Source organism: Dromiciops gliroides, chromosome 3, assembly GCF_019393635.1.
Source record: "Dromiciops gliroides isolate mDroGli1 chromosome 3, mDroGli1.pri, whole genome shotgun sequence".
Lineage (NCBI taxonomy): Eukaryota > Metazoa > Chordata > Mammalia > Microbiotheria > Microbiotheriidae > Dromiciops > Dromiciops gliroides.
This window is the reverse complement of record NC_057863.1, coordinates 48,234,998-48,257,617: the sequence shown is the minus strand read 5'-3', so window position 1 is coordinate 48,257,617 and position 22,620 is coordinate 48,234,998. Positions and strand designations below refer to the sequence as shown.

Genomic DNA, 22,620 nt, shown 5'->3' with positions numbered 1-22,620 from the left:
GTCTGAGGCCAGATTTGAACTCAGGTCCTCCTGAATCCAGGGCTGGTGCTCTATCCACTGTGCCACCTAGCTGCCCTGGGCTTTACATTTAAAACCTATTCCAGTGACCATTTCCAAAGGGTTAGTAAGTCTCTTACCACTGGGCATCATCCTATACATAATTAGCATAGCCTCTGTTTCATCATCCAGGAGAAAAAGTCATTATTTTGACCTCCAAAAGTTGTCTACCATGAACCAAAAACTGGATGGCAAATGGGGCGGAGATGATAGGAGGAGGAAACCTCCACAGGGCCATTTTTTTTTCTTTTTGTAAAAATGGTGGCATTCTCCTTCCCTGGCTATGACCTACAGTGTCTTGTGGTTCTATGGGTGAGAAACACGAGGCTCAGAAGTTACATTCTCAGGATCATAAAGTGGCAAAATAATAAGTGTTATAGGAGGGACTGAACCCAAGTCTTCCTGTTGCCAAGCCCATTACACTAACCACTATGGAAAACTGCCTCTTACACTTAGAATTCATCTATCTGCTCCTTTCAATCTGCCAAGTTTGTCACTAGAATAAAGGAGCTTTCAAATTTGGGCAAGGCTTGTTCTTTATAAAAACATAACAGCTGATACCCAAAGATCTCCCCTCTCTTTTTCCCTCTCCCTCTTCCTTTCCCTCATTCTCTTCTCCCTTTCTCTCCCCCTTCTCTCTCTCATTCCCTCACTTCTCTTCTCTCTCTCTCTCCCACTTCCATATATATAGATGTGTGTGTATGTGTATAAAATATATGTGTGTATGGTTTGCATATTAATTTTGAGGTGACACTTTTTATAGAATTTTTTCCAAACTAAAACCTAAACATGGATGGCAACTATCTCTGATACATTCCACCACATGAACCAGACTTTTTCCTAATCTTTAGTCATTTCCCGAGCTTTTCCAAAATTTATAAAGTTAACAGCTTCCTTGACACTGATCAATTCTTTTGCCAAGTGAGATCTATTTATTCAAGTCATTGTGTGGGGGAGGGAGGACTACATATCTGAATAGAATTGTGGAATGTTAAAGTTAGATGGGCCCTTAGATCTCGTTAACTTTTTTTTTAAGATTTTCTTTCTTCAAATGTGGCCTCAGACACTTAACACTTACTAGCTGTGTGACCCTGGGCAAGTCACTTAACCCCAACTGCCTCAAAAAAAAAAAAATCTTTCTTTTTTTGTTTGTTTGTTTGTTTGGGTTGGGGGGGGTTGTTTTGTTTTGTTTTGCTTTGCTTTGTTTTGTTTGGTGAGGCAATTGGGGTTAAGTGACTTGCCTAGGGTCATATCTCCTTAACTTTTACAGGTGAGTAAACCAAGGCTTAGAGAAATCATTAAGTTGCCCATGGTCACAAAGGCAGTTAATGAAAGAACAGGGATAAAGAATCTCTATTTCCTCATTCCCCATCCTTTATTCTTTCCCCTCTACAAGTTCTTCCTCTGTTTGGACCTGATGCCCACCCATCCCAATTTGTATGTTGCTTGAAATGGGGCATTATGCATAGCTTCTTCTCTGAGCATTCTACAACTAGCTGTTTTCCAACCTTCAGAGCAAAAAGCTTGCAGACAGAAAGTGGGGGCCTCAGGTTCCGAGGACGTTCCCGACATACTTCATTGGCATGTCCTTGGGACATCCAGGACAGATACTGGCCTTTGATGTACTACCACAATTCTCTGCCATGTCAGATGAAACCATTTCCAGGGTTAGGAATGTGTCCTGGCAATGCCCGTCAAACAGATCTCTCTCTGTAGTCTGCACATCATTCTGATCAAGGACAAAACCTTCACATGAACCTGTCCCTTTGGGAAATATTTTCCCATACAAGTAACCAGAAGAAACAAAATTCCTCCCTGAATTAGCTACCTGTGGACTAGAAAACTCACCTGAATGATTCTTTAGCACACAACAAATCTATAGGGAAGCAGTCATATCTATGGTCCCCTTTCACCCTAAATCCCAAGATCCTGAGACCTCTGCTATTATTATAGAACAGTGAATCAACAAATACTGATTAAGTGGTTATAATGTACCAGGCACTGTCCTAAGTGCTAGGCATACAATGAACAAGCAAAGTAATGGGTTAGGGTGGGGAGGAATACACCTTTATTAAGCACCTATTGTACGACAGTTCATTCATTAGCCAGCCAACAAGTCTGTGCTTATTATGAGCCACACACTGGGCTACCTTCTGGTAACACCAACAAAGGCAAAAATATCATTTTTTGCTTTCAAGCAGCTCACAATCTAATGGTAGAGACAATGTGCAAATAACCATACACAGCCAAGATAAATACAGTATAAATGGGAAGTAACCTCAGAGGGAAGGCACGTGAGGGAAAGGGAGAAAATAAGTGAGAAAAGCCTCTTGCAAGATGATGAGTATTAAAGGAAGTCAGGGAAACCAGGAGGCTAAAGGAATGGGGTCCGGAAATTGAATATCCTGGGTTAAGAAGGGCAAAATAGGTCAGAGTAGCCAGATTGTAAACACAAGAGTAAAGGGTAATTAAGACTGTGGGCTCACAAAGGGAATAACATTCACACCCAGTAAGGAGTAATCTATTTAATCCTACAGGAAAGTATGAGGGGAAGAAGATAAGGAAGGAAGGGTGAAAAAAGGGGAGTGCAGAGTAGGGGAGGGGACAGTCAGAAGTAAAACACTTTTGAGGAGGAATAGGTTAAAAGAAGATAGAAAATAGAGTAAATATCGTGGGAAGGGAATAGGATGGAGGGAAATAGTTATGATGATTATTATAATGGCAAAACGTATGGTAACTACTTTGCTGGGCTAATATGAAGAAAATCCTTTGTCAAGTTTAAGGTACTTTATAAAGGTTATGATGAACAGGATACTATCAGAAAAATCTGGAAAGACCTATATGAACTGAAGCAGAGTGAAATGTACTTTATATAAAATAAAGCAATAGTGTAAAATGATCTGCTGGGAAGCATGTGGTTATTTTCAGCAAGGCAATGATCCAATATAACCCTGAAGGACTTATGAAAATGGCAACCCATCTACAGAGAAAGAACTGATAGTATCTGAAAACAGATGGAAACACATTTTTTTTTCCTCTTTGACAATTCCTCAATCTGAAGTTTTGGGAAGTTTTTGACTGTTTTCTCTCACAACCTAGCTAATGTGGGAATGTTTTCCATGACTACTCATGTATAACTTATTTTGAAATGTTTGAGTTCTAGTGTGTGAGGAGTGGCAATGGAGGAAGAAGAGAAGTTGGAACACAAATTTTTAAAAAATTAATGTAAAAATTTGCCTTTTACATATATTTTGGAAAATAAAATTCTATTCAACTGAAAAAAAAAAGATTGTAAGGGGCTTGTGCCTCAGAGGCAAGAGGGACCAGATTCAAGGGCTATCTCTGATTTATGCTGACAGTAGAAAACAGGCAAGTAGCTTAATCTCTCAGTGCCTTAAGGCAACTTTTTGTTTTGTTTTGTTTTGTTTTGTTTTGTTTTTGAGAAGCAAGGAGGGTTAAGTGACTTGCCCAGGGTCACACAGCTAGTAAGTGTCAAGTGTCTGAGGTCCTCCTGAATCCAGGGCTGGTGCTTTATCTACTGTGCCACCTAGCTGCCTGCCCCCTCCCTTAAATCAACTTTTAAAATCAGACATGGGTGAAACGGCAGCCCATCTACATTGGTAAAAGGTGTTTCCTTCCCTGAGAACTCGTCTTATAATTAAGAAATAACAGGTCTGGTATGGCCAATGTATGGATTGATTTTTGTTTAGCTATACTTTTTTTATAAATAAAAAGGGGTATTTTGTGTAAGAGGAAAAGAACTGGGGCAAGGAGAGAAATTAATGACATTAATGCAAAAAAAAAGGAAAGAAAAAAAGAAAAGAGCATAAATTAAACATTTTAACATACAAAAGAAATTACATGAGAGAAATTTCAGAGGGAGATAAAAATAAACAGAGCCGATCTGAAACTACTGTGTTGTTTGTCATATCCCTTTTAAAATAAGCTATGAAATAGAGATTTTAGATTTCATATATTTTAAAAGGCTAGAATTGTTTTTTTTAAAAAAAGATGAACTTGGGGGGTCAGCTAGGTGGCATAGTGGATTAAAGCACCAGCCCTGGATTCAGGAGGACCTGAGTTCAAATCCAGCCTCAGACACTTGACACTTACTAGCCATGTGACCCTGGGCAAGTCACTTAACCCTCATTGCCCCACAAAAGATAAATAGATAGATAGATAGATGAATAAAATGAAAAAGATGAACTCATAGACTAGCAAAATGTCCATTTTTTTAAACCTTTAAGCATCTGACTCAGAGCATAAATGTGTGTTTGACTGATATGTTTCTGCGTCAGCAATGGTAGCTGATAGCATTCTTGTAGTCCATGGGGCATGGGCTATAGAAGCAAGTGCACTTGAAAAAGAATTAAAAGCCCATCCTAAAAAACCAATTCCTGAATATTTAGGATTAGGAAATCCAGGTCCATGAGGCCTGAGGCTAAGATGAGTTCATATTGTGCACTTTTTTTAAGGCCAGAACTTATTCTATGACTACACCAAAAAAGAAAGGAATCAGAACAAATAAACGGCAAATCAACAGTGGCCCAAGGACATAGACCTAGGACTGTCTTATAAGGGGATGACAATGAACTTAGTGGTGAGTCATTGCTCCTCATTGGGAAGGAATATGCCTATTTTTATGTTGGGTTCCACACTTCTTTGTTGCAGGGTTTTGATTCATAACCTGAACGAATTGGTTACAACTCAGTTTGATAGCCTCGTTCGTGCCAGTGGACACAGTTATGAAAAGTACAACAGCTGGGAAAAGGTATGAATTGTAACAACTGCCCATGACAAATTTGTGAATTATTCTGGTAGTCAGATCAACCATGTCACTGTCCTCCATGGTCCTGCTTTTCAGATCGAGGCTTGGACTAAACAAATTGCCGCAGAGAATCCAGCGCTTGTCTCTCAAAGTGTTATTGGAAAAACATTTGAAGGGCGTTCTATATACCTTCTCAAGGTAATAATTTTTAACAATGACCCAGGCTTCCTGAAGTGTTGGAAAGTATTGAATTCTAATCTATTAACATCTGGTTCATTGTCTCGCTTATCCCAAGAATTATGTCATAACTCTTCCTGTTCCCACCTTCTACACCATCCTTCTTTACTACCCCCTGGGGAATCAAACAGATTCCTTGGCTACTTTTATCATATGTGGATTTTTTTAAATCATTATTTTGATTTACTCAAAAGGAAAAATGCAATAAAACAAGGGAAATTCTGACCTATAAATTTAACCACATTCCTGTAAGCAATGTAAATGATCATCTACCTTGATGAAATTGTTCTCTCCCATCTGTTGTTTGCAAACCCCATTTGCTAAAGAGATCCATAAACTTCAGTCTATCAGACAACATTACAAAATGTACCAACAATTTGTTTGTGTCTTCTTCAAGTGCCATTCTTATCAATTAAATCTGACAAATAAAATTACTAGGATCAAGGGAAATAAGCGGCAGGAAAATGTCCTTGTGACAAACGTCGCAGCAATCAAAATTATTTTTATAGTTATCTTGGTCATAGCATTTAATAATAGCTAAAAATAGCCATCAAGTGAATGAAGCAGGGGTAAGCAAGTGTCCTCTGAAAATATGAGCTTGTCAACCTTAATAAAAATAATAAACAGCCATGTAAGCCTTCAGTTCCAGTGCTGTGATTGTCTAGAGGCAAGAACATTCTGTGTTTGTATCATGTTTTAATTTAATCATGGAATATATCTTGCTGCTGTCAAGTTTCACCTGTTGAGTACTCAACCCAGTCTGGTGATGGAATGTTTGCCATTGTATGGGGCAGATGAATTATTGTTTCATTTTTCTTCTGTTCACAATAGATTGGCAAAGGAGGATCAAACAAGCCTGCTATCTTTATAGACTGCGGTTTCCATGCCAGAGAATGGATTTCCCCTGCATTTTGCCAATGGTTTGTGAGAGAGGTCAGTAGCATTAACCCATTGATTTGGGAAAAGGAAATGGTATTTGGTTGTTGTTTTTTTTAATTCTTATAAGATCAATTCAATTTTTTATTATCTCTCAGTAATGAGAAAGAATGATCATTTAAACATTAGATCCCAACATCTTATGTTAGTAAGTGATTTAAACTTGCCCCTCATCAGACCTTCACAAGGGAAGCTCTTAGAGCAAATATTGAACAGGGCTGATTTCCACTCTCTTTATTCTGACTTTCTTCCCCAAACACTGATAGAAGGCAAATGGGAAAATGAACAGGAGGTTTTGTAAGAAAGTAACAGACCCTGGAGAATAATTAACATGGATTTTGGAATAGGAGAAGTTTTCATAATGATTTTCAAATAATTCTAAATTGTCAACCTTAATCATGAAATCATATATTAAGAACCACTTTGAAAACTACAAACATATACAAATATAAGGCATTATTATATCATTGATCTTAATACTTTGTTAATTCAGTACTTCTAGGGATTATGATTTTGTGGGATTGAGTACTCTCTTATCTAAAGCATATTAGAACCTGCCTATAGGTTAGATGGTCTTTTAAGAGTTGCTGTGGGGGCAGCTAGGTGGCACAGTGGATAGAGCACCGGCCCTAGAGTCAGGAGGACCTGAGTTCAAATCTGTCCTCAGACACTTGACACTTATTACCTGTATGACCCTGGGCAAGTCACTTAACCCCAGTTGCCTCACAAAAAAGAAAAAGAAAAGAAAAAAACTGTTGCTGTGACTAAAAACCCATCATTCTGTAACCAACATAGGGATGAGTCTCTCTGATCTTAGTTAGCTTGGTCCTTAGGCAACAAATGTACAGTCTACCATAGGGATGGTACTCAAAGCCTTTCCAATCTGGTAGGACCACTAAGAGTTTATGACCCACTAGCATAGCCTTCAAGAACTCGAATCACCTCAACACCATGATGAGGCACAGGGTCATTGTTAAATGAATGATGGACCTCATTACAAAATATTATCTGTGGGATCTCAATTTCTATCAATTATTATCTTGGGTTGTAGTCATAATGAGCTCTATTTAGACTCATATCATTGGAAGGCCATCTGGTCCAACTGCTTCATTTTTATAGATGTAGAAATGGAGGCAAAGAAAAGTTACATGATTTACCCAACATCACACAGGTAGCACTCATTAGGCACAGAATCTGAGTCACTTGGGAAAGTCAACTGCACCAATGAAAGGTGCATAATCCTTTACACCACAGAAAGGATCTTTTTCATCCTCTTTTTTTAATTCATAGACAATTAAAGGGACTCAAATGGATAGTCCCAAAGACACAGAAAACATTATGTATTATTATACCTCTTGATGAAAATATACACATTGATAATCTCACAGGCTTTGGCACTTTCATAGGCATTAGGCACCTAGAAAGTTGATGACAAAAAAAATACAAAGAAGTTCATTAAATATGAGTCAAACACTTTAATATCCATATAAAGATGTCTAGGAATGGCTAGAATTCTAGACATTCGATGGTTTAGTATTATAATAGGACACATGGTGCTTTGGAGAATGGAATATGTTCAAAAAATGTGATTCCCTTTAGACATGGCCACATGATCACTTTATTGCGGCGGGGGAGGGGAACGTTATGAATACTGGTTGCCATATAAATCCCTTAATATTATCTCAGGTCATCCTGTTACTTTTTGATGGTAGAAGGAAGAAAATGAACAAAGAGTTCTTAACTATGGTTGTGTTTGAAGTTAAGAAAATCTCCCCCAAACCACTCATGATTTTCTTAGGATCATTGGATCATAGATCTAGAGCCGGAAGGGATCTTAGCAGTCATCTAGTCTATCTCCTCATTTTACAGATGAGGAAAGTGAGGCTCTGAGAGGTAGAAATGACTTGTCCAAGGTCACACAGTTCCTCTTTCTTCTTGGTTTTTATGACACTGCCTTCTCTTAGCTCTTTTACCAGTTTGATTGCTCCTTTTCCATCTCCTTAGATGGATCTTTATCTGTGTCACATCCACTAACTGGGAGTTCCCAAAAACTGGGTCCTTAGTCATTTTTTTTCTCTACGCCCACTCACTTGGTTATTTCATCAGTTCTTATGGGTTGGATGATTTGTAAGTTGGATTTCATCAGCTACCATGGAATATAGATAACCCCCCAAATATCTGTATCCATCCCTTATCTTTCCTTTGAGCTCCAGTCTCATACCATAACTACCTACTGAACCTTTTGAATTTGATGTCCTGTAGTTATCACAAATTCAAGATGTCCAGAACAGAGCCTATCTTTCCCCTTAAACTAAATCCTCTTCTAAACTTCCCTGTTACTGCCAAGGACTCCACCATCCTTCCACTCACCCAATTTCATAACCTCAAGGTCCCACTTATGTCCTCTCTCTCCTTCATTCTACTCAATAGTGACCAAATCTTGTCATTCTTTCCTCTACGCATCTCTCAGACATGGCCCATAATAGCCTCTCACATTGCTATTATCCTAATTTCCTAATACCCTAAAGGTCCTCTGAATTATTGTAATAGACTCATATTTTTTCTTCCTACCTTAAGTTTCTCCCTACTCCAAAACATTTTATAAACAACTGCCAAAGGGATTTTTCCTAAAATCCAGCTCTGGTCAGGTCACTTTCCACCCCTTATTCAGTAAACTCCAGGGGCTTCCTTTTGCCTCTGTCAACAAATACAAACTCCTCTGCCTGACACTTAAATCTCCTCACTACTGGACCCTATCCAGTCCTCTCACATGTTATTCCCTTACACTAGGAAGTCTACTTCCTGTTCCTCACATATTTTATCTCGATACCTTTGGATTATCTCCATGCCAAGAAAGTTCTCCGTTTTTACTTTTGCCCCTTAGAATCCCTATCTTCCCTCGAGGCTCAGTTCAAGTGCCACTTATAAAGAACATCTTTCTTGTTCCCTCTACCTCTTAGTTCATTCCCTTCTAAAGTTACCTTTGTATCTACTTGTATATATTTTTTCTCCCCTTGTTAGAATGTAAGCTCCTTCAGAGCAACAACACTGTCTAATTTTTCTTTTTAATCCCAGAATGCAGCACAGGATCTGCCACATGGTAAACACTTAATGCATATTGACTGATTGTGTTGAAATTCAAATTCAGGCCATCTAACTCTATATTCAGTATTCTTTCCACAATCCTATGATATCTCCCTCTTTATTGCCAACAGTGAGAGCTCATGAAAGGGTGGTGGGGAATAGCCATCCCTACTGCATATCTAGATAGATATCCATTCTGCAGACATGGTCTATAGGAATATGAACTCTATAGGTCTATTATCCACAGAAGCTAAATGAGGTTTCAGAATAAAAGCCCTCCTTAATAAGACACATTTTACTCTATTAATATTTTCTTTGGTCATTCCAATAAAGGCATATGCCTTATACTGGCATTGGGAGAAGATTACTTATGTGAGGTAGGTGACTACATTCCTTTTTTTAAATCTCTCATATCTGGTAGACTTGATTCACCTTCAAAACCACAAAATTTCAGAATGGAATAGACATCAGGCATCATGATGTCCAGCCCATAGTTAAACAGAAATTCTCTCTACAACAAACTCAAATAGTCATCCATCATTGAAGACCTCTAATTAAAGGAAATCCTCTACCTCCCAAGCCTACCATATTCCACTTTGAGAGAGCTTGAATTATTTGGAAGTTTTCCCTTAGGTCAAGTCAAAATCTATTTCTCTTCCACTTCAACCCACTGCTCCAAGTTCTGCCCTATAGGGCCAAGTAGTACAAATCTAATTCTCTCTTCTAAAGGAAAAAAAAAACTAAAGTTCAAAAATTATAAAGTTTCTATGAGATAAACAGAAATAACTCTGAAGCCCAGATGACATAGAAATTGTCATTTTAATGATGATTAATTTTTTTTTTTTTAGTGAGGCAATTGGGGTTAAGTGACTTGCCCAGGGTCACACAGCTAGTAAGTGTTAAGTGTCTGAGGCCAGATTCGAACTCAGGTACTCCTGACTCCAGGGCTGGTGCTCTATCCACTGCGCCACCTAGCTGCCCCAATTAAATAATTTTTAATCTCTTAAATGTTACTGCTGTATTGGCTTTGGATGAACCAAAGGCAAAGATATTCTATTTATTTAAAACATATTGTATTTGTTTTACACACAACAATTTCCATCCAAGTGATGCACTGCAATTACTCTTCAGGCTGTTCGTACCTATGGAACTGAGATCAAAATGACTGATCTTCTTGATAAACTGGACTTCTACGTCCTACCTGTTTTCAACATTGATGGCTATGTCTACACATGGACCAAGGTACACACACTCATTTCTTACATAGGAATTCATTTGATGAAACTGAAAGTAAGAACCCCTTTTTAATGGCATAACTGTGTACCTTCTTGCAGAACCGAATGTGGAGAAAGACCCGGTCCACCATTTCAGGCTCCAGTTGCATTGGTACTGATCCCAACAGAAATTTTAATGCTGGATGGTGTGGTAAGTATCCTTCTGATATGTGAAAACAATATGATCATTTTCTACCCATAAGTATAGTATTCAAAATGCCTTAAGTCATAACTAAAGAAAAATAATTTACTTACTATTACAGATTTTTAAAATACTTAAATTTCAGTTTTTTAATTGTGGTGGAATACTCATGATAACTAATAGTCTGCACATCTGTAAAAGAAGATAATATAGTGATGTTAGCAGGATCTCTTTTTAGCTATTCATTTTTTTTCATGCACATAAATTGTCTTATATTACCCCTCTTTGAAGTCCAGCTTTTCTATTTTATCCCTGATTTTTCAAGGGGTCTATTCTGATAGATCCTATTGAGGTTAAAAGGCTTCAAGTAAATAAAACACCAGTTTTTATGCCTCTCCCACAGGGACTATGACTACTGTTACTCTATCTTTAAGAGAAAATTAATTTTGCAGAGTTACAGTATAACTGTCATCTGTGAAGACAAATGGCAGTTTCACTGTCATTATGGAATCTGTTTTAAATGTCATGATATAGTGAGAGATGAGAAGAAGCCTATGAGAAAAGAGATTTTTCTGATTTACTACTTCACATACACACAAAAACTTAACAAGCTAGGTGGGGGCTCAGAGCTAATTGATGCAATTTTAGTAATTTATAAGGAAAAATCAGAATATACCCTTCAGCTGCATTAGGATATAGGAAAAGAATTAATAATTTAATAAGTCAAATCACAGGCAGAAATTTGGGGTGTTGCTGTTATAGTACCCTACACAGCTCATCTGATACCACATATGCTTAATATGGGGATATCAACCCCAAATCTTGCTACATATAGTATGGGTAAGGATATAAACTGCTTTGGTTTTGTTTTTATCATGAAAGGACCAGCCTAACTAAGTTTAGAGAGGCTTATTGCCAATATTTTGATTACCAGATGATGATTTTGCAGTGAAAAGTGTTGCAGAGAAAAGAGCATTGGATCTAATGGTCTATGCATTTTCATATTAACTGGAAAATATGGCACCCCATATGTCATAGTAAAAAAAAACTCTATTGGCTTTATGCATGCCTTACACATTCTGAGAGGGAGGAGATAAGAGTGAAAAATTATGATTTTAGGCATTTTCATATTAACAGGAAAAACATACCAACCCTCCTCCAATCTCATAGTGAAAGATCCTATATAGGCTTTTATACAATCCTTATACCAGATATGTCAAGCATATAGCCCATGTACCACATGCAGCCCACAATACTCCTTAGTGTTACTGATCCAGATTAAAAATTTCATTAGGAAACATTTAACAAAATTAATTAAAATGCAATAGAACATAGTTAATGTTAATATGTGGTTTTCTACATCAATAGGTGACCCATAAGGACCATTATGTACAGTTTGCTGTTTGGGTTTGACACCACTGCCTTACACAGTATTTTGTTTGGGGAAGAGGGATCAAGACCTATGAGTATATCAGTGGGGAAATTTCCAGTGTGGAAACTCCCTCTACCATTACAGATTGACACCCATTCTGAACTTTATAGTTTTAGGGAGTTATTTAGGGAGTGGCACTGAATTATTAAATGATTTGCCCAAGGTCATACAACCAATGTGAGCCAAAAGTGAGGCTTGGATCCAGGTCTTCATGTCTCCAAGGCAGCCACAATACACATGCTTAAGAATAATTTTTAATACTTGCTTTTAACTATAGGTTTTGACTTTCTAGCCTGAAGACTTAATATGCTCCTTTGGGCACCGCAATCATGAGCTATAAACCATTAATCATAATGCTTGCTCTTGCAGAAGTCGGAGCTTCTAACAACCCTTGTGCAGATACATACTGTGGACCTACTGCCGAGTCTGAAAAAGAAACCCAAGCCCTGGTGAACTTCATCCGCCAAAACCTTAATTCTATCAAAGCCTATGTGACAATCCATTCCTATTCCCAGATGTTGCTGTTCCCTTACTCCAAGAGTTATGACCTCACAAAGAACCACGTTGAGTTGGTAAGTAGGCAATGCTTTCTCACTTTTAAATGCCAGAAAGAAGAAATGTTTCATGTCCATTAAATATATCATTTCATTATTAGGTCTCTAGTTTACATTTCTATAGTTTTCAATTTTTAGTTTACAATTTTCATAGTTTCAAATTGCTCTCCAGAAAGGCTGGATCTTTTCACAACTCCAGCGAAGTGGATTAGCATCCCAGTTTTCCCATAACCCCTCCAACATCGAATGTTTTCCTTTTTGTTATGTTCACCACTCTGATAGGTGTGAGGTGATATGATATTCCATCTTCTTCCATCTCCAACCTCCATTCATTTCTTTACACAAGTTGCCCCCTCTGCCTGCCCCAGGATGCCTTTTCTCTTCATCCCTACCTCACAAAACTAGTAATTTCTTTCAAAGATCAACACAAGGGCTACCTCCTAAATGATACCTTTGCTGATCTCCCAAGTTGCTCGTATCCCTTTATGCTAACGCTGGGAATTGCTTTATATCTTGTTGTTGTTGTTCAGTCATGTCTGACGCTTTATAAACCCATTTGGAGTTTTCTTGGCAGAGACATGGAAGTAGTTTGCTTTTGCCTTCTCTAGGTCATTTTATAGATTAGGAAGCTGAGGCAAATAGAGTTTAAATGACTTTTCCAGTCACACAGCTAGTAAGTATCTGAGGCCAGATTAGAACTCTGATCTTCCTGACTTCCAAGCCTAGCACTGCACTACTGCTACATCTAGCTGCCCTGTTTATATTTTATATTTACCCATGCATTTGTTGTTTTCCTCCCAGGAGAATGTAAGCTCTTTGACAGTCAGGACTATTTCCTTTCTTCACTCTATCCTAAAAATCTAGCAAGGTCCCAAGTTCATCATCATACCTTACATTTATCTAATGCTTTAAAATTTGCTGAGCACTTGGCCTATGTCATCTCATCAGGTCTTCATAACAACCATGTGAGACTGAGGCTGTGACATCTGCATTTTTAGATAAGGACATCCAGACTCAGAGAAATTGTGGGTCTTCTCTGGAGTCACACACTAATAAATGTTTGAGGAAAGATTGAAACTGAGGTCTTCCCTTCTCCACATCCAACATTCTATCCACCTAGTTATACCCAGGAAGCATTAAAAATGTTTATTGAATAAGTAAAAGAGGGAACGAGCTTTTACATTTTATTATATCTTCAGGTATAGCACCCACCCTGAATTTCAATGTATGAATGTAATCAAACACCATATTTAATTCTATTTAACAGGCACTAACTAAATGAAAGTAATTTTTTTTGGTTATAAGGATATAAACTCAAAATTTAAATAGATCCCTTCTCTCAGGGACCTTATAATAAATAAATAAATAAAGTTTTGTTGAGTGTTTGCTATGTTCCCACCCTCTACCCCAGCTATGAGAGATACAAAACAGGATAAATACCCTCACTCTTAAGAGATTTGATTCTGCTTAGTGGGGGGATAAGATATAAACATATTGTTAAACAATAGAAGCTATGGGCAGCTAGGTGCCACTGTGGATAGAGAGCGTGGCTTGGAATCATCTTTCTGAGTTCAAATATGGCCTCATACACTTTAGCATTTTATAAATGCTCTCTATTAGATTAGCTGTATGACTCTGAGTATCATACTGTCTATGTGACCCTGGGCAAGTCACTTAACTTCTCAATCTTCTAGGCAATTCTCTAAGACTACAAGTTACAGAGAAAAGAGTGCCAACTCGCATTAATAGAAGGACTTTCTTCACCTGGGAGTACCCTATACCAATGAAATCACAGAGACCTAACCCTACAAGGGATAAATAACAATTTAGTGTAATAATATAAGAAATAGCCCAAGGCAGCACACAAATAACAGATAAAGATAAAATGGCTGGTTCCAATTCAGGAAGAATAAAACTGAAAAATTAGAAATTAAGGAAGCATTTGGCTTGCAGGAGTAGGAAATCTTGTTCCACAGAGAAACAGGGTAAGGTTTTATTCATTTACCTAAGCCAAAACACTATTTCGTTTAAAGGATGACATATATTTTGGCTTACTCATATGACTAATCCTTAGAAATAGTCAATATGTAAACCCAGCAACTGCCAAAGGTGGGATATTTTGTTTTATATTGGGGGCAATTTGTTTTTGTTTTGTTTTTTTACTAAATATACTATGGAAAACTGCAAATATTTTTTGAAAAGAAAAACAGCAATTTTTCCAGAATAGTGGTAGCTAAAAGATACAGGATCACAGAATCCAAGATTTGGTAGGCTCACTAGTCCAACCCCATATTTGATGAAGCATGCTTTCTACAATGCCCCCAGTGCCAGTGGTTAACCTGATTTTGCCTAAAGGCCCCCAGTGATGGGAAAACCAGCAGCTGCCCCAAGGCATCTTTAACTAGCTTTGTTAGGAAGTTTTCTTTCTCATCCAACCCCAATTTGCCTCTTTCAACTTCTACACATTGCCCCTAATTCTGCCCTCTCCGACTGAAGAGAAAAAGCTTAATTCCTCTTCAGATCACTCTAATTGTTTTTCCACATACAAACCAAAATTGACATAGACATTCTTTTTATGCATTTTGAGCTTCTCATCGATGAAAAGCTATATAGTAGTGAAGAAAGAACTCTGGGTTTAGAATCAAGAAACCTGAGTCAGAATTCTGGCTTTGTAACTTATTATTTATACTGTTGTATAACAGTTTCCTCAAGTATAAAATGAGAGTGTTGTGCTAGACAATCTCTGGGGTTCCTTGCTCATCTAAATCATAGATTTTTCATATTCTGACTTCATCCCACAAAGAACCTCATAGTTCATAAATATTACAACTGAAAAGTACCTCAATAACTGATCCTCTCATTACAAAGGTGACAAAAAATAAGGCCTAAAAAAGGGAAAGTGATTTTCCCAAGGTCACATCACAATTAGGAATTTATCTAGACAAGATTAGACCAGACCAGACCAGACCAAACCAGACTAGACTAGACTAGACTAGACTAGAATCTAGTTATTCTGATTCTCAGCAGGATGTTCTTAGGAATCCATCTATATTTCAACTTTCTAATTATCTCAGCACTATTGTGTTACCAAGTGAATAGTTTCAAATTCTGATGTATCCCCTCTCAAGGGGGACAACTTTCACAATATTTATCTGTTTACATGTTGTATCCACCTTCCAGCCCCCCCCCCCAGAGAATGTAAATTCCTTGACAATAGGGACAGTTTTTAATTTGTTTGTTTTTTCTTCATTTCCCCAGTTCCTTGCACATAGTGGGCACCTATAGCTGCTTGTTGGCTTGACTTGGATTGTTTCAATTTGATTTGGCTAGATTTGAATTGAATTGTATTGGGTTGGGTTGCCTACTATATAAGCGAAGGGAAAAAAGACTGGGATGAGCTGGCTACTTTTTAAAATGTAAATTCATTTAAACCATGAGAGAGCAGAGAATGTGAACTATTCTATAAGAAAAAAATAAAGAAAAATATGAAGTTAAACCAAGTATACTTAAAGGTGTTAATGGGTAAGATATCAAAATGAAAAATTAAAAATGATTACTTTTCAAAATTAATCAACACATTCTCAGGGACAACTTACTATGTACACAAACTTATATTAACATTATTGAGGAAAACCTTATCTCAAAATATTCCTCTGAGATTCCTTCCATACCTTCCTGCCAACACATCCTATTGTATTCTGGAGATCCAGAGAGGTTTTATTATTTCGGGCAGTGTACACTTTAGGCCTTTTAAAATTGAGGTTATTTTATCAGCCAAATGGCTCTGTACACTGACCTACAGTGTATCCTACACTACTCTAAAATCTCAAAATTGTTCTTGATAAAAAATAATCTAGGAAATAAATTCTATCTTCAAAATTGCACGCACTAAATTCCCTATTTCTTGCAGGAATTTGGTGCAAGAAAAGACCTGAGATTTAGAGGTCAGTTGGTTTTAGTCAAACAGTCCTTTTGTACCTAAAGTAACATGGATTAATTTAGGAGCACAGGGACCATCAATTCTTTCTTTTAGAGATGGCTTTTTCATTTAAAATTCAAGAAAGTAAGGTTCATATAGAATAAGGCAGGGCTCCTGGACACCTATATTAATAATCCTGCCCTAAAACACTATTTCTGATCACAATAATGAAATGACTAAGCCCCAAGCAAAATGCCCATCAACTTCTTCCCTCCCTCCAAAAGCCAAAAAACACAAGTTACAAAACTGTTTTCTTATCCCTAAAATGTATCTTTATTCAGACCCAGCTAATAAATCTAGGGAGAAATAAAGTGTTTGTCACCCTTATCATCTTCCCAGAGTGATTACAGGTGACTCAGAAACTTCACTCCTATTTCTAGTGATTAACTCCTCAATTACATCCACTGAGATCAGAAGGTACCTTAAATTTCATTTAGTTCTCGTAAGTAATTAACTCTATTCCTGATTTTTCTTGTCAAGAGATACTTAGATGGACCAGAAAGCAAAATCTGAAGTTGGAGTCATTGAGCTCATCCAAATTCTATATTTGACTTAAGCCCCATCCCAATCCAGTAAGCATTTAAATTCCCAATATGTGTAGAGCATTGTCCTCAAGGAGTGTACATTCACAGATATTATTTAAAAATTATGAAACTTTCCAAAATGTTTAACTTTGTACAATTCCTAATTTACCTCATTTGTTTCCCTAGGGTGCAATTCATGATAAATGACAGATTTTTATAAATACAAATTTATAACTACACTATCAAATGTCAAAAATATGTATAATTGAAAAAAGTAGAAAGAGTACTTAAGATAGTCAGAAAACATGGGTTCCGATCCTGACTATAACACTTTGGGCAAGCCATTAAAGCTCAGTTTCCTCATCTTTTTTTTTTTTTTTAGTGAGGCAATTGGGGTTAAGTGACTTGCCCAGTGTCACACAGCTAGTAAGTGTTAAATGTCTGAGGCCAGATTTGAACTCAGGTATTCCTGACTCCCTCCAGGGTCAGTGCTCTATCCACTGTGCCACCTAGCTGCCCCTTCCTCATCTTTTAAGTGAAGGAGATAGACAAGAGCTAAGATCCCTTTCAATTCTAAATCCTTATGTTCTAATATCAGCTCTCTATCAAACTTTTTTTGATTTCCTTTATTGGACTAATGATTCCAAGCCAGGTAGCTTTAAACCTCTGATCTATATAACTAGGGAAAGTCATCCCCTTTCCCTCTACCCCTGGCCAAATTCAGTGCTTCCAGGAAGGGAGGAAGGAAGGAAGGAAGAAAAAAAGTAACATTGATATGAAAAACAGAATTTCTAGAAGTAAAGAATGAAATAATAATTCCCTAAGACTTGGCTTTGTACTATAGTAGAGGTACCAGGATTCTGCACCACATTGCCTAAGAGGGCCATGACAGTCAGTGAGTCAACAAGCATTTATTAAGCACCTTCTCTGTACCAAGTACTGGAGATACAAAGAAAGACAAAATATGGTCCCTTCTCTCAAGAAGCTCACAGAAAAGCAGTTTAAAACACCAGCTTTTTTTTTAATTTAAGTTTTCAACCTTTGTTTAGATGAGATTTCCAATTTCAATTTTTTCTCCCTCCATCCCCTCCCTCCCCGCTCCCCTAGACAGTAGGTAATCTGATATATAACATTAAACATATTTCTGCATTAGTCATTAAAACACCAGCTTTAAGGTGTCTTCCTGCTCTAAATTTATAATCCTATGAGTCAAAAAAAGTGCAAAGTGCTAAATACACACATACACATACACATACACATACACACACACTCACTATGGGCCACTAGCTGAGATCTATGTAAAAGTGAGGAGCCCCTCCCCAGATGAAGTAGTCACTTCCTTCAAAGGTAGCTCTATATAGAGGTGGCGAATCTAATTTTCCAAAATACTGAGAGAGTATGAAAGAATGAAGGAGAATAGTGGGGAAATTTTAAGGTCTCTTTAACACAAGTAGACTAAGTAAACATAATGGGAAACATTTCTTTCCATCCTGGAAGGTTCAAGCAAAGTCTGCCCGTCTTGAGTGATGAGAAGTCAATATATTCTTTCTTTCTCCCAAGAGTCAGGGGAACCACAGCTGTTGCTCATAGTTGTCCAGAACCATTTAAATAGTACAAGGGAAGCCAAAGTAGGAGATTGGAGCCCAAAAGAAAACTTGGTCATGTGATTTCTGGCAATAGTCCCAGTCTTGGACATATCCCTTTTCTAGATTGTGAAGCTAGATTTCCATTACCACATTATCTCTGTACACAAGTTAAGCAAAGACATTCTCCTGCCAAGTAGACAGAAAATAACACCATCAAATGAAAAACCGATCACCAATACCAAAGCAATGACTGAACATTGACTATGTACCTAGCATGCTAAGAACATTCATAATTTTTGTTATGCTGTAACTGATTTTTCTGCCTGGTTTTTTTTTTCATTTGTTTTTAGTTTTTGTCTGCTCAGTGTTTTAAGACTAAAGAACTGACCACTAAGTTCACAGCTTTAGAGTCTAATTCTGTCATCTCCAACCCAACCAAAGTAGAAACAGGGCTAATTGAATCACCAGAGTAACAGATGGAAACATAGATGGAGAGAAAAATCACAATTAATTTAAGCAGAAGACCAGAATTCTACCCAATTTGGGGGATTCCTCTTAAAAACAATAAATCAAATAAATGTATTCTTTAAAAGCAACATTGTAGGTATCTGAGGGCATTGTGTGAAAAGGAAATGGAAAGTCCTCATACTCAACCAGCTTACACCAGAGGTGTCCAAAAGGCAAACCCATGGGCTACAATGTTCCTGAGGGCTGCCAAACCAGATTAAATTTAATTGGGAATGGGGCAGCTAGGTGGTACAGTGGATAAAGCACCGGCCCTGGATTCAGGAGGACCTTAATTGAAATCTGGCCCCAGACAATTGATACTTACCAACTGTGTGACCCTGGGCAAATCACTTAACCCTCATTGCCCCCCACCCCCCAAAATGCAATTGGGAAATATCCAACAAAATATATAAAATACAATAGAACATAGATAATGTTAATGTGTTAATATGTGGTTTTCTCAGTCAATTTATGACCTGCAGGGATCATTATGTATGATTTAGTGTCCCCAGTTTCTATTTGAGTCTGAAGCCACTGGCTTATACTAACCTGTACTGGGGTTCATTTCATTATCTCTATATTAAGATCAGAGAATATTAGAGCTGGAAAGGACATTGGAAATCAACTAATTCTACCCCTTCATCTTACATTGCCATTTTTTGTTCATGACAAATCAAAATGCTAAATGACTTTCTCAAGGTCAAACTGCTAATTAATGGCACACCTGGGATTAGAACCTAGGACTTTACACTAGACTGTTATTCATTATTAATCTTCTGAATTAAAATTCTAGTTTATGTAGTACCACACTGGATGTCCAGTTGGGTTAAAGCACTTAGTATACTTTAAATGTCCTATAAATCAGAGGTACCATCATTATCACCACTATCATCCTCCCAATCAAGGCAAAATGCATTTGTAACTTAGTGAAAAAGTCTGGGGCTCAGAGAGACAATGAATTTGTTGGAGTCATGTATCCAGCAGTGTGAAAAGTAGGACTCAAAGCTAATTTTTCCCCTTTTCCAATTCCAGCTTTTATTCCATTTAATGCTTCCTCTCTGTATTCATGGATAGGAATAAGACACCATAGATAAGAATTAGAATAATTAGAAAGTGGGTGGACCTTGCTCCATACTGTTACCCTCTTACAGCAGTCTTCTCAGCTCCCTTGCTAGGCCCACTACCACCTAGCAAAATAGTGTCTCTAAGTCAAGTTCCCAGTCTAACTGCAAACCACCCAGGAGAATCAGTTAGAACTTCCAGGAACTCTCTCGGAGCTCTGGCCTCAAAAAAAAATCTTTAAAATGACCACTACAGAATGCCTAGGGTCAGGGAAAGAAATGGTGCCTCTCTGCTCTTGCCATATTTGAAGGTACTTTTGAATTCTAAGGAAAATTATTCCTGTCCAGTTGAAATTCTCTGGCTGTCCCAGTTCAGTAAGTTATTAAGGAACTAGCAAATATTTGTTGATTACCTATTATGTGTCTAAAATGGGCAGCTAGGTGGCACATTGGATAAAGCAGCAGCCCTGGATTCAGTAGGACCTAAGTTCAAATCCAGCCTCAGACACTTGACACTTACTAGCTATGTGACCCTGGGCAAGTCACTTAACCCTCATTGCCCTGCCAAAAAAAAAAATTACCTCAGTTCCCTTTATCAGAAGTCTTTATTAGAGACACCTGCTGTAATTTTTTTATTACTTTATCGTGTATGATACCTTTTAGCAAAACATCATTTCTCTGATTCTCTTTTAATTAGGTCTATTTTTGCTATTGCTTTGTCTGGGATCATGTTTGCTACCCCTGCCTTTTTTTTTACTTCAGCTGAAGTATATTAGATTCTTCTCCAGCCCTTGATTTTACCTTTGTGTGTGTGTGTTTCTGTTTCAAGTGTGTCTCTTATAAACAACATACTGTTGGAGTCTGGTTTCTAAATCATTCTGCTATCCACTTCCATTTTATGGGTGAGCTCATCTCATTCACACATTATGATTACTAACTGTGTATTTCCCTCTATCCTATTTTCTTCTGTTTGTCCTCTCTCTTTTTTTCCTGTCCCTTTTCAAAAGTCTGTTTTGCTTCTGACCATTGTTTTGTACTGACCTTAATCTTCCTTCCCTTTTATAATGCCCACCCCTGGGTCTTTTGTCACCTTCTCCTCTTATTTCCCTATTGGTTAAAATAAATTTCTATACACAGTTGAGTGTATAAATATACTCTTCCCTCTTTGAACTCATTCAGATGAAAGTGAAGTTCAAGTATTTCCTGCCACCCCTCCATTTTTTTCTCAACTATAAAATCCCTCCTTTCAAGCCTCTTTTATGTGAGAAATTTTCCTCATTCTATCTCTCCCTTCCCCCTTCTCCCAGTGCATTCCTCTTTCTCACCCCTTCATCTGGGGATGGCAGGGATCATCCCATCAATTTACACTCATGCCCTTTGTCTATGTAATAATGATAAAGTTCTTAGGAGTTGTATGTATCATCTTCCCATATAGTAATATCAACAGTTTAAATCTCTCATCATTACTCTTTCATGTTTGGCCTTTTTATGTTTCACTTGTATCTTGTGTTTGAATGCCAAATTTTCTATTCAACTCCAGTCTTTTCACCAGGAATTCTTGAATGTCCTCTATTTCTTTAAATATCCATTTTTCCCCGGGAGGATTATACTTACTTTTGCTGGGTAGGTTATTCTTGTTTGTAATACTAACTCCTTTGCCTTCCAGAATATCACATGCCAAGCCCTCTGCTTCTTTTATGTTGAAGCTGCTAAATCTTGTGGCTAAAACTGTGGCTCTACTGTATCTAAATTGTTTCTTTCTGCCTGTTTTCAATATTCTCTCCTTGATCTTTGAGCTCTAGAATTTGGCTATGATAATCCTGGGAGTTTTCATTTTGGGATCTCTTTCAGGAGATGATAACTGGATTCTTTCAATTTCTCTTTTACCTTCTGGATCTAAGGTATTAGGTCAGTATTCCTTGATAATTTCTTGAAATAGGAGATCTGTTGTCATTCAGTCATTTCAGTCATGACAACTCTTTGTGATCCCTTTTTGGGGTTTTCTTGGGAAAGATATTGGAGTTGTTTGCTGTTTCCTTCTCCAGTTTATTTTACAGATAAAGAACTGAGGCAAACAGGGTTAAGTGAATTGCCCAGAATTAAATGCCTTACTAGCACACAGCTAGTCTGAGGCCACATTTGAACTCAGGAAGATAAGTCTTCCTGACTCTAGACCTGATACTCTATACACTGTGACGCCCAACTGCAACAACAAGAATAGCAAAATTAAAGTAGCCCAATAATTCTTAAATGCGCTCTCCTTGATCTATTGTCCCAGTCAGTTGTTTTTTTCTGATGGGATAGTTCATATTTTCTTCTATTTTTTCATTCTTTTGACTTTGTTTTGTTGTTTCTTGATGTGTCATAGAGTAGTTAGATAGAACTTGCTCAATTACAATTTTTCAGGAATTATTTTCTTCAGTGAGATTTTGTACTTTTTCCATTTATCCAATTCTGCTTTTGAAGGGTTTTTTTTTCC

The 22,620-nt window shown here is 37.4% G+C and overlaps 1 protein-coding gene across 1 annotated transcript in view; it reads left to right on the top strand.

Annotated features, from left to right (window-relative positions):
- The window catches only part of CPB1 (carboxypeptidase B1), a 49,214-nt gene that overhangs the window by 11,782 nt on the left and 14,812 nt on the right, over positions 1-22,620 (top strand). Inside the window, exons 4-9 of the mRNA XM_043991725.1 lie at positions 4,729-4,828; positions 4,922-5,023; positions 5,894-5,995; positions 10,214-10,324; positions 10,417-10,507; positions 12,300-12,502. Of these exons, the coding sequence (XP_043847660.1) occupies positions 4,729-4,828; positions 4,922-5,023; positions 5,894-5,995; positions 10,214-10,324; positions 10,417-10,507; positions 12,300-12,502 (709 nt within the window). The remainder of the gene's footprint in view (positions 1-4,728; positions 4,829-4,921; positions 5,024-5,893; positions 5,996-10,213; positions 10,325-10,416; positions 10,508-12,299; positions 12,503-22,620) is intronic.